The sequence below is a fragment of the Coccinella septempunctata genome, chromosome 2 (genome assembly GCF_907165205.1).
Source record: "Coccinella septempunctata chromosome 2, icCocSept1.1, whole genome shotgun sequence".
In the NCBI taxonomy this organism is placed as follows: Eukaryota; Metazoa; Arthropoda; class Insecta; order Coleoptera; family Coccinellidae; genus Coccinella; species Coccinella septempunctata.
In genome coordinates this window covers 53,584,611-53,597,784 of record NC_058190.1, presented here as the reverse complement: position 1 = coordinate 53,597,784, position 13,174 = coordinate 53,584,611, and the positions used below count along the sequence as shown (strand labels likewise).

The 13,174-nt window shown below is 39.9% G+C and overlaps 1 protein-coding gene across 1 annotated transcript in view; it reads right to left on the bottom strand.

Annotated features, from left to right (window-relative positions):
- The window catches only part of LOC123307625 (membralin), a 95,758-nt gene extending 83,473 nt beyond the window's left edge, over positions 1-12,285 (bottom strand). The window contains exons 1-5 of the mRNA XM_044890011.1: positions 12,087-12,285; positions 11,374-11,936; positions 11,063-11,299; positions 10,763-11,006; positions 10,299-10,389 (exon numbers count right to left, since the gene is read on the bottom strand). Coding sequence (XP_044745946.1) covers positions 10,299-10,389; positions 10,763-11,006; positions 11,063-11,299; positions 11,374-11,911 — 1,110 coding nt within the window. The 5' untranslated portion in view covers positions 11,912-11,936; positions 12,087-12,285. The remainder of the gene's footprint in view (positions 1-10,298; positions 10,390-10,762; positions 11,007-11,062; positions 11,300-11,373; positions 11,937-12,086) is intronic.
- Between the last annotated feature and the right edge of the window lie 889 nt (positions 12,286-13,174).

The window sequence follows — 13,174 nt, the reverse complement described above, 5'->3', positions numbered from 1 at the left end:
ATCGCGTGGGCGGTGGGCCTATAAAAACATACATTTAAAGCGCGACGATTCGGTTTTATTACGAATCTGTACTTAAATCTGCCGGTTTTCGGTCTATCGTTTCCAATAATAAACCTCTGAAGCGAAATAATTAACCCAGGCGTAAAGAAGGTTGTTTAAAAGTGTAGACATGATCTAACAATGGCGCAGAATCCATGAGGATTTCGAATATCACTCGGTATTCTTGTTTACACCGTGTACCAGAAGTACCAGTGGGACCGACGTCAAAGGAATGCAGTGCAACGAGTCCAGAGGTCAACCAAATCCTCGTACTATCAACTTGGAACCTCAGTTTCAACCCACCCTGTCGTAGCCCTTCTCTCCACATTGTAATCAGGGCTAGCGCTGGTGCGAAAGCCCATGAACCACTGAAAGCAAGAAAGAAGAGACGCCCCGTTCTGTCAGGATCCTGCCCTCGCTGCGAGTACGATTTTTGCTGGTGCGAAAGCCCGTAGGGAGCAGAAAACAGGGCGGAGAACCCACAGACGTGCCTCGAAGCCACCGAAGTTGGTTTGTCATTTCTCCTCTAGAGGATAGCGGGCGCTTGAGACATTTACAAAGTGTTGCTGCTACAGCTCCTCAAAGTAGCCTCCTACGATTCCTCGTTTTTGAGTTATTGGCAAAAACGAAATTTTGACGATTTCGAAAAGTTCTCATAACTTTTTTGTATTTGAAGTTACAGATCTGAAACTTAAACTTTCTACAGGCACTTTTTTACGTGGAATCTACTGACGAGCTCAAAAAAAATTCCATTTCGAATCGATCGTTGGGAGGAACTTTCGTTTTTTTTTAATGCAAAAAAGTGCGAATGCCCGTGAACCACCGAAAGCAAGAAAGGAGAGACGCCCCGTCCTGTCAGGATTCTGCCCTCGCTGCGAGTACGATTTTTGCTGGTGCGAAAGCCCGTAGGGAGCAGAAAACAGTGCGGAGAACCCACAGACGTGCCTCGAAGCCACCGAAGTAGGTTTGTCATTTCTCCTCTAGAGGATAGCGGGCGCTTGAGACATTTACAAAGTGTTGCTGCTACAGCTCCTCAAAGTAGCCTCCTACGATTCCTCGTTTTTGAGTTATTGGCAAAAACGAAATTTTAACGATTTCGAAAAGTTCTCAGAACTTTTTTGTATTTGATGTTACAGATCTGAAACTTGAACCTTCTACAAGCACTTTTTTACGTGGAATCTACTGACGAGCTCGAGAAACATTTTAATTTCGAATCGTTGGGCGAACTTTCGTTTTTTCAAATGCAAAAAAGGAGGACTAGCGATGGTGCGAAAGCCCGTGAACCACCGAAAGCAAGAAAGGAGGACACATCGTCCTGTCCAGGTTCCGCCCTCGCTGCGAGTACGATTTTTGTTGGTGCGAAAGCCCGTAGGGTGCAGACAACAAAGCGGAGAACCCACCGATGTGCCTCGAAACCACCGAAGTAGGTTTGTCATTCCTCCTCTAGAGGATAGCTGGCGCTTGAGACATTTACAAAGTGTTGCTGCTACAGCTCCTCAAAGTAGCCTCCTACGATTCTTCGTTTTTGAGTTATTGGCAAAAACGAAATTTTGACGATTTCGAAAAGTTCTCATAACTTTTTTGTATTTGATATTACAGATCTGAAACTTGAACGCTCTACAGGCACTTTTTTACGTAGAATATACTGACGAGCTCGAGAAACATTTTCATTTCGAATCGTTGGGCGAACTTTCGTTTTTTCAAATGCAAAAAAGGAGGACTAGCGCTGGTGCGAAAGCCCGTGAACAACCGAAAGCAAGAAAGGAGAGACACACCGTCCCGTCCGGGTTCCGGCCTCGCTGCGAGTACGATTTTTGTTGGTGCGAAAGCCCGTAGGGTGCAGACAACAAAGCGGAGAACCCACCGATGTGCCTCGAAACCACCGAAGTAGGTTTGTCATTTCTTCTCTAAAGGATAGCTGGCGCTTGAGACATTCACAAAGTGTTGCTGCTACAGCTCCTCAAAGTAGCCTCTTACGATTCTTCGTTTTTGAGTTATTGGCAAAAACGAAATTTTGACGATTTCGAAAAGTTCTCATAACTTTTTTGTATTTGAAGTTACAGATCTGAAACTTGAACCTCCTACAGGCACTTTTTTACGTAGAATCTACTGACGGGCTCAAAACTCAAAAAATTTTTCATTTCGAATCGTTGGGCGAACTTTCGTTTTTTCAAATGCAAAAAAGGAGGACTAGCGATGGTGCGAAAGCCCTTGAACAACCGAAAGCAAGAAAGGAGAGACACACCGTCCCGTCCGGGTTCCGGCCTCGCTGCGAGTACGATTTTTGTTGGTGCGAAAGCCCGTAGAGTGCAGACAACAAAGCGGAGACCCCACCGATGTGCCTCGAAACCACCGAAGTAGGTTTTTCATTTCTCCTCTAAAGGATAGCTGGCGCTTGAGACATTTACAGAGTGTTTCTGCCTTAAATCCGTATGGTTTGATGCTAATATGTTGCTTGGAGTTGCCATAAAAGTCGAAAAAACCTCTCGAACTGTAAGTCATCCAGCTCTGCGTCTTAATTTATGCCCAGTAAGTTGCAGAAGGACGAACGCGATAATCCCTGTATCGACACTAGCAATCCACCCCGCCTACCCTCACCCCCCGGGCAAGAATCCTTGTTTGTCTCCCAGCCGTACTCATTCCATTAAAGGGGGCTTTGCGTCAAATGATGACGGCAAACTTATCGACATGGATAAATTTGCATGCCGTATGTTTCCAATCGAAAATAACGAACTCTCCGATACAATCGCTCAGGTTACGTCAACATGTTGTTTCACCAATCAATCAGATACGACGGAGGCCGTATCTCGACCCCAACCTACCCCCGACCCCGCGCCCTTCCGCCCCCACAAATTAATTAGTCTCGCGTTTGACCCAACATATTTTTTTTTCGCGTCGAAAATATCGGTTATATCCCACACGTTGGATGATCGATGGCCGGGAAAAAATCTCGGGGTAGAGCTTGGTCTGTGCGATAGCCGCGTTTGGTTTGGGAGGCGGAATGTTGGATCGACCTAAAACGTTGGGTCGCAGTTGACAGGATCGACCGAAAAAAAACCCTGCCAGCAAAGATGTAAATTCTCACTTGTGTCACATTACCAGAATCGAATTGCCTATATAGTGTATAGAAATTCTAAACAATTCATAGTAGTAATCCAAGTTTGTGACCTTGAGCGCCGAACGCAACTCTGTCAAAAATCGAAAAAAACCTTATTTTTTTCAAATTTCGGCGATTATAACCCTAAGAGACTAGTTTTTGAAGAAACTTCTTCAGAACGTTTTTGAAGAAGACTAAATTTGCTACAATATGATACTAAAACTGTCTCTGTACACCTGATAGGTTCCGAGATTAAGCCTTTCGGTGTTGGAGCAGACGAAATTATTTGAATTTTTTTTATTTTTCGAACTATATCGATCTGGGTCATGTTTTTGGCTAAATCGATGTCGTAGATTACGAATATGCAATTAGATTTTTCCTAGGATTAGTATTTCAGGATATAAATCAAATTTCGAAAAAATTGGTCAACTTTGAGGAGCTGTAGCAGCCAGAAAAGAGGCACTAGACATATGCTGATTTTTTTTGTGATAGATTGATCCTTTGCAGATGGAAAAATCTAACTTTTATCCACCTTAAGCGAACAGTTCAGATTTTATGATTTTTTCCGCGAAGGTCCGAAATTTCGAATTTTCCATCGACTATAACTTTAAAACTAATCCTTTCAGCAAAATTCTGTTTGCATATTCGTAATCTACGCCCTCGATTTAGTAAATAGCCCAATTTCGGTGGGAATCGGGAAGATCGAAAATTTTTCAAATTTTCCATAATATGTATGGAAAAACTGCGATTTTTTCGAAAAATATTTTTGATCTCCGATCAAAACCGAATTTATACTGTCAACTAATTCGAGGGCGTAGAACACAAATATGCAAACAGATATTTTTTAAAAAATTTATTTTTCAAGTTATGGTCAATGGAAAATAGGAAATTTTGGACCTTCGCGGAAAAAATCATGAAATCTAAACTGTTCGCGGTAGCTGAATGAAAATTTGAATTTTCTATTTGCAAAAGATCCGTCTATTATCAAAAAAAACCAGCATATGTCTAAATCTCTTTTCCTGGCTGCTACAGCTCCCCAAAGTTGACCAATTTTTTCGAAATTTTCCACTAAAAGTGATTTATTCCCTGAAATACTGATGTTACAAAAAATCTAGTTGAATATTCATAATCTGAGATCTCGAATTAATCAACGAAATGATCCATACCATCATTTCCCTATCTGTGATAATTTTTCTGTACTGGAAAAGTGACCTTCGAAAAAATTCAGTTAAAAATTCGTCAAGACCGAACGGTTGCTTCGAGATCACTGTGGTTCTCAGATGTATTACTAGAAGAGTTGCTCGTTCGTAATGTGCATCACTTTCCGGTCTGTGATGATTTTTCTGGTGAAAAAAAGGTGATCTTCGAAAAATCCCCAAAAAGATGGGGTGCTGGATATCAAAGCATATGTCAAATGTTTCATTCCCTAATCAAGTACGCAACAATTTCCACATTCGGACGCCCGAAAGTGGATAGTTCCCAACAAACTCGACAATAAAACCAAAGCAGATCGATGACCCCCTTTTCATTCATCTCGCCTCGTTACGAATTTGGACAACGTGTGTCAACGTCAGGTCCGGGAAGTTGGGAAATCGACGAGGTGTAGCCTCGTGTTTTTGGGCTCACGTGGCACTGACTGAGGCCGATGAGGCGCCCCGCGCATCGATGCACAATTTCCTGGTCTCCCGGTGCTGTTCATTTTCCACGCCTCGGTTGGCCCGGAAAGTTATTTGCCGTCGATGATGGGGAAACGTGACGGATCCCGACCCGGTGCTCGTCACGCTGACGTCCACTACGTACTCGGTCGGTTTGTTATTTTCGACAAAGGAATTTTGGAAGAAAGAACGACAAAAAAAACAATATAAGCCTTCCTCGATAAACTTCAAGTAAGCCCCGTGCGTTAAATACTTAAAAATGACAAATAAAAGGGGTGTTTAAAATTTAAAGCGTTTCGTTTCTATTGCACAAGTTGGCAACATCGACTGAAATATGCGTTGATGATAAAGGACAACAAATACACTATCTTGATGAGATAGATAAAGATGGCTGTCTACGGAGTCTGCGACAAACGAGGAAGGTCGTAAAATTTTATGGGATTTTTATGGCCGGTTGCTGTTGAGGCACGCCAGTGATTAAGCGCCTTATGATGGCTGTAAATCAACTGCTGTTATTTTATAAAAAAACCATTGTTCTTTTTATTTTCTAGTAGGAGCTGTTGCCAAATCGTAAACTAGAAACGAAGCGATTCAAATTTTGAAACCTCATATTTTAAGCATGATTTTGAACAGTTTTCGCGTGGCATTTGAAAAATTCATCAATGAAACTCATAATTATTCAGTTTTCATTCATTCATTGCTGTATCCCGTTTCCGGGAATGAATCTACAAAAAGACTTATAATTTTTCAAGGCTAATTGCGACTGTGTGCTCTCCTGTGACTGTAGAGACCCAACCGTGACCTACAGATCCTACCACATTCCGGGCATGGATAGTCACCAACCAGATCTGGCCGCCGCTGTATTCTCCTCGAGTCTCCATTATAACTGTGTACCAAAGACCTCCAATGTGATCTCTCCAACGCTAGTTGTTCCCAGTTATGATTGGCATTAACTGATTTCAGGGATTGATGTAGTGTATCTTTAACCGCTTATAATGGCCTCCTGGTTTCCGGGCTCCCTCTGTGAATTCGCCATATAGAGCTATTTTGGGGAGTCTTGTGTCTTGCATTCTCAGAATGTGGCCGCTCCATCTGAGTCGGGCCCTCGTTACTTGAGTCTCAATTGTTGTACAACTCGCGCGTTGCAAGACTTCTGCATTCGAAACTTTGTGGAACCATCTGATTTGCATTATGTGACTTAGATGACGTTGTTGCGTTTGTTTGTTTCAGTTTAAACTTGCATATGCTGTGATAACCCAAATTGAGAATTGCCCATTTCAGTAGATATTATCATTGAGCAAAATTATTTAGCGAAGTTATAGATACCTGAATTTTTTGGAAACGGATTCAGCAGTAACTACAATGGAACAATGCTCAACAAATGATAGGGATTACATCTGATGTTCCATCAATTCATTGCAAGAATATCCTGAAGAGTTTCACGGAAAAAATTTTCAATTGAAAACATGAAGAAGAGAGTCTTACCTAAAGAAAATTCTTGAGTAACAGAAAAACAGAATCAAATGAAGAGAGAATTGGAAGTTTCGATAAGGCTAACACTTGATTGGTCCCCCATGAGCTCACTTGGAGTATTCTACTCTTCGAGGCATACTCTCTGGTAGGCAATCTATGAAATTTTTGATACAAATTGGTCCAAATATCCAGCGAAGTGTTAAAAAGTTCCTCTATATCGTAATTCGGTTGTTCTGGGGAAGACAGTAGTTGTCTAGACATTCTCTATGCTATTCATGTCTGGAGAGTGAGCTGGCCAGCTCCTTCAAAAGCACTTGTGCGAACTATAGTCTGTTACAAACGCAGCAACGTCATCTAAGACATATAATGCACATCAGATGGTTCCACAAAGTTTCGAATGCAGAAGTCTTGCAACGCGCGAGTTGTACAACAATTGAGACTCAAGTAACGAGGTCCCGACACAGATGGAGCGGCCACATTATGAGGATGCAAGACACAAGACTCCCCAAAATAGCTCTGTATGGCGAATTCACAGAGGGAGCTCGGAAACCAGGAGGCCAGTATAAGCGGTTTAAGGATACACTACATCAATCCCTAAAATTAGTTAATGCCAATCATAACTGGGAACAACTAGCGTTAGACAGGTCACAGTGGAGATCTATAGTGCACAGTTATAATGGAGACTCGAGTAGAATACAGCGGTGGCCAGATCTGGTTGGTGACTATCCATGCCTGGAGTGTGGAAGGTTCAGTAGGTCACGGTTGGGTCTCTTCAGTCACAGGAGGGCACACAGTCGCAATTAGCCCTTAGAAATTGTAAGTTTGGTCGCCTAATAGTCTGGTTTTTTAGTCTATGTGTAGACTCGCAGTGTAGCGAGTCCAGAGGTAAACCAACACCCCGTACTGTTAACTTGTAGCTTCAATTTCAACCCACCCTATCGTGGCCCTTCTCTCCCCATTGTAATCAGGGCTAGCACTGGTGCGAAAGCCCGTGAACCACTGAAAGCAAGAAAGGAGAGACACAACGTCCTCTCCGGATTCTGCCCTCGCTGCGAATACGATTTTTGCTGGTGCGAAAGCCCGTAGGGAGCAGAAAACAGTGCGGAGAACCCACAGACGTGCCTCGAAGCCACCGAAGTTGGTTTGTCATTTCTCCTCTAGAGGATAGCTGGCGCCTGAGACATTTACAAAGTGTTGCTGCTACAGCTCCTCAAAGTAGCCTCCTACGATTATTCGTTTTTGAGTTATTGGCAAAAACGATATTTTGACGATTTCGCAAAGTTCTCATACCTGTTTTGTATTTGAAGTTACAGATCTGAAACTTGAACCTTCTACAGGCACTTTTTTACGTGGAATCTACTGACGAGCTCGAGAAACATTTTCATTTCGAATCGTTGGGCGAACTTTCGTTTTTTTAAATGCAAAAAAGGAGGGTTAGCGCTGGTGCGAAAGCCCGTGAACAACCGAAAGCAAGAAAGGAGAGACACACCGTCCTGTCCGGCTTCCGCCCTCGCTGCGAGTACGATTTTTGTTGGTGCGAAAGCCCGTAGGGTGCAGAAAACAAAGCGGAGAACCCACCGATGTGCCTCGAAACCACAACCGTTCTTTTTTATGTCTTTTTGTATCCCGGTAACAGGATACAGCAATGAATGAATCTGTTATGAATATCTTCGACCTCCTTCCCTTCAAACAAGAGTGCATCCATTGGAGTTGACGAAATCTAAACTCATTTGTTTATAAACACTGGCCCCATTGTTCCACTGTGCATTACGTTGATCCTCGACCCACTGCTGTCTTCGTATTCCCTCCCTCCTGTTCAAACTGGGATGATCTCCCCTAATGCTGAGGGGAGTTGGCAAATTTTCAAGGCAGTTGGAAAAATTTCGATGCTTATCTTGGCAACATTTCACATGCAGATGTTTTTGGTTAAACAATCATTGCATTACCTCGAAACGGAAAATTCCCCACAACGCGGAATCCTATACTTAAAAACGGACGGAGAAAAGACTCGGAGAAGTATTTCAATCCGACCCCCTTAAAAATACTTGTTTGGACAAATCCATCGTGACACTCGATTTCCCGACGTGAAAAAAAAAGTTGGGAAATATTTTTCATTAGTTTTTAATTTCGCGACTTCCTTCCGGCGACGATCAAAGGGACGGAGCCGCCTCTCGCGATTCCGTAAAAAGAAGGAGGTAAGGTCGAAAAAAAAGGGACATCTCGGGAGAGTTAATTAAAGTAATCCTCCTCGAGCGGGTGAAGGGGGGTGGGAGGAGAAAAGGAGATAGAGAGGGAAAGAGAGAGAGATAGAGCGGAAAAATAAGCGGCGTGAAGGGAATCGGTGCGAACGGTCGGGGGAAGTGTTGGATGTTAATCAGGGTGATCATATTTCCGGTACCGAATAAATCATTTCCGGAGTCGTTAGGGGTTAACTGACTCCCAGTGGCCTACTACAACGTAATTATGTCACCTATCGGGTGACGGGGATGCTTCGTCGTCATCTCGACGATCCGGGATCGAGGCGACGTTGTCACGTTGTCGTCTAAACCACCCCACTAAGCGTTTCGGCATAGAATAAATATTCGAAATTCCAAAATGAGAGTTCGATTATTGAATCGTCATCCAACACGCGATTTGAACACTTTTTATTTGAAATTTTAACACAAAACGTCAACTGTCAAAAATCCACAGCCTACTAAACGACGAATGGAGGAGTTCCCTACATGTTGGCCAACCTAGAAAAAGGTCTAGAAGGTCTACCAACGGGGAATGATTGCTTCCTAACGAAACCTACTTCATTCTTTCCGCAATGATCAAATATATTTATGAAATTCTACCGAGCTTTCTAGAGTTTACTGTTAAAGAGAAAAAAAGATTTTCATAACCTCGATTGCTGATTGGTTGAAATTTATGTTGGTATTACTACTTCTTGTGACAATTGACATGTTTCGTTGGCAAATGTCAAGAAGGACAAAGTAATCTGTTAGGTTATGGGCAAAGTTTTGGTTATGTGCACAATCTTTGCTTGAACGCATTCTTGTTTTACTGTATTTTGTAAGCTATACAGCACATTGACAATATTAATATTATATACATCAGTAAAAATGACATTTGCCAATGAAATATGTCAATTGTAAAAAGAAGTAGTAATACCAACATAAATTTCAACCAATCAGCAATCGAGGTTATGAAAATCTTTTTTTCTCTTTAACAGTTAACTCTAGAAAGCTCGGTAGAATTTCATAAATATATTTGAGCATTGCGGAAAGAATGAAGTAGGTTTCGTTAGAAAGCAATCATTCCCCGTTGGTAGACCTTTTAGCCTTTTTTCTAGGTTGCCCAACATGTAGGGAACTCCTCCATTGTATTTCGAACGTACCCAATGAAGGAGTGATATGGTAGTACCAAAGAGGAACGAGAGATTTCACCCCACGATTTAAACGAAGCGTCTTTCTATGACCCTGAGCGCCATTTTCAAATAAAGCTTATGTTAGCAGACTATAACTTTTTTATTTACCGATGCAAAAACCTATTTTTCGTTCAAATTTTCAAAAATGTATAGATTTGAATGAAAATCGCTGAAAATATACATAGATTTCCATCTGCTTGATCTGAGCAGCGATTTTTTCACGCCAAATATGCATTTTTTCATTTTTTAGACTCAAAATGAAAAAAAACGAATTTTCGAAAAAAAAATTCGGTCAGCAAAATTTCGAATTTTCAATCTTACAATGGCTCATTTTTTTCCTTCCACTTATCAACGAAATAACAAATCAATTTTTCGTTGAAAAAAATTATGTTCAAAATGGGAAAATCAATTGCACAATAAAGGCTTAGTATTCTCATTTTTAATCACTTATATGTTGGTTTTAAATAATGTAAAGATTGTATATCATGTGGTATTGAAGAAACTCCACACTTTTACTAATTTGAGTATTTTTAAAAATATTGTTTAACCTCACATTCAAAACATTCAGAAAGATATACCAGAAAGATCGTATCTAATAAATGAAAGAATCAAAATGAAAACTTACAAATATTATCATGATGAAGAAAGCAGCAAAATATGCACTTCTTGCCATCCACATGTTGACAAAGCGATAGTGTTCTCCTGTGACAACATTTCTAAAACAAATTTTCTTCCATAAAAAACGTTATTCAACAAACAATTATGAATCAACGAAAGTAATAAATATTCTGGGAGATATAAGAAAATCAAGCAAGAAAGTTGAAAGAAATCAATAATTTTTCTTCTTCTTTTCAAAACTCATAGAAAGTTAATCTGTCATAGAGCGCTTAATTAAATTTTCTGTGTAAAATAAAGTCAACATAACCAAGACAGATGGGAATTTAAATTTCACTCTTCCACAAGATATCACTGTATTTTCAAGAATTATTTTCAGATGCACCTGTCGATAAAAAAATTCAGCTTCAAGACGATCTTTCATACATTTTCGTTTATATTGTTATTATTCATATTTCTCTGTGGTTTACCTACCTCATATACCCCTTGTTGTTTTCTTGTTCTGCCAGGGCTTTGATAGAAGCCATTAAAACATCGTCATATCCCAGAAATTCATTCAATATCATTTTACTGAAAGAGTCACCGAAGCACTGGTCTTTATTGGGATCTAAGGTTACTATGAGAACAGGAATACCCAATCTAGCCCTTGTTGAAGGATTCAGTCTCAAGAAACCGTATTCCAGAGAATATTCAACTATATAATGATCATCGGGCCAAACTGAAATCAAGTTGTCAGTTTTGATAAAGAACAAACAATGAAATTAATATTGTTACCCATATCTTTAAAATCGTCCTTTTCCTTCTCTTCATTGGGACTTTGAAATTCTATATTTTCCCGATTCGTCTCGGTGACTGATGCGTTTGAATACGTAGACAAATTGGGGGCGCTACCATAAAAGAAAAAATTGGTAGCAGCATCTAATTTATCCCAAATATTGGAAGTTACTTTTGTGACATTCACCAGTGGTCCTTTTTTCCTACTAACTGGATGATCATTCACATTGTGATATCCTAGAAAAACAGTTGCCGATAGAATTCCATATTTTCATTTGACTGAGTTACTAAAAATTACACTTTACACTTACCGAGTAAAGACTGATCTAGTGGTTCTGTTTCTTGAGGAACTTGCTCTACTGTTGAAGGCTCAAGATTGATAAAATTATCAATTGTCAATAATCCTAAAACTGTGGGAACATCATCTACTTTCCCCTGTTTCAATTTGTGTTCTCTGGCGTAACTATGTTCAATATTGTAATCAGGTGAAGGATTTGTCATAATCTCAACCCTTAATATTCCATCTCTCGGCCAAACCTCTTTAACATTTTGAAGGCATGAAGAGGTTCTCGAGAATGCTATGTGTATATACACTAATATGAAGAACGAACATAGAGCTTGCAACAAGATGAAAAACTCTATAAAACGTCTGAAAGATGGAGGAAAGGTTCTTGCATAGGCAATTGCTGCTCTGAAGAATAAAGTATGGAATAATCTGTCTCGTATATGGAATATCGGGCTCTGTTGATTGTTTCTTATCCGAATGTCAATAAGTGGGGCATTTCCTATTACATTATTTTCTGGATTAACTCCTTCAGGTGCAACTTCAGGTGGATTATTGGCCGACATTACTCAGTATTCATGAAAATTTCCCCTGTAACAGAACACAAATACTTGAGTTCCTCAAAGGCAAAATCAAAACATACAAAATGGAAGACTAGTGAAAAGAGTTCTTCTGTTTTTATTTAGAACAACTGGAAAAATCCGGGTAATAGCAAATTTATCGCGCACAGTGGAAGCATACCTTTTTGTGCTCTAGAAAAAAATTAATAAGCTTATCTAAATGTTGAATTTCATTCCTATCTAATGTGCTAATTGCAGAAGTTTCGTTTTTTGTATAGACCAGTTATTGTGAAAACAGACCCAGTAATAAAAAAATTAAGTTTTATCCTAACTGGATTTCCATACAATCCAATTCCAATGTCAAAATTTGAAATTTCATTCATGTGACAGATCGAATGTCATTCAGTTTACCAGCAATATTTTGAACGCCAGTGGCGTTGCATCGTTGTATGGGGGTAGCTTTTTGCTTTTAATTAACCATCCCATTCACATCGTACGTAAATATACTTTTGTGCTAGAAGATATATTATTTACGATTGTGTAAATCATCATCACTAATGATTGATACTCACGAGTAATCATCACAGCAAGACATGTTAGAATGTAAAAATCTATCAATCAGGGAGACTGCCAGGATCGCCAAGTTCACGGTGTCTCGCAGTAATACAATTTTGGCTTTAATCTTTAGTAGCTTTCAGCATTCCACAAAAGATCTTGGTTGTCATCGTTGGTTGAGGTATGCGGTACTGATGAGATCAAATAAAAAAAGAACTGGTTCACCTAGATAAAGTTCCTACCTCCATCAAAGAGTTAATCTTTGTCGTTATGCCTGCTATTCACTTTCTTAACCTTGAACATCAATCTGCTCCAGTCCAATTCCTTTGTATTGTTAATAGCAATTAACCTTCTTTATATTAAGTATACGTAATAATAGTAATTATATTCCCAAAAATTAAACAACGGTAATCCTTCTGCTAGATTCTGGCAGTAAAAATGTAAACTTCGAAGGGCATCCTCTTTTCATCTGCATTACCAATGTTTCTTAGTGGAATAGTGAATAGTACAAATTACAGAACAATAAATTACAAACTATACAACAATATATAATATACGATTGTTTGCTATTTTGCTTTGATATCCGTGTTACGCCACTGTTTCATTTCAAGTAGAAGAAGCATTGAAGTCTTTGCAATGACGACATTCGATTTGATATTTGATGTTCTCTGCATAAAGTAAGTCAAGATAGAGGGGAAACTCAGCTACAAAAAC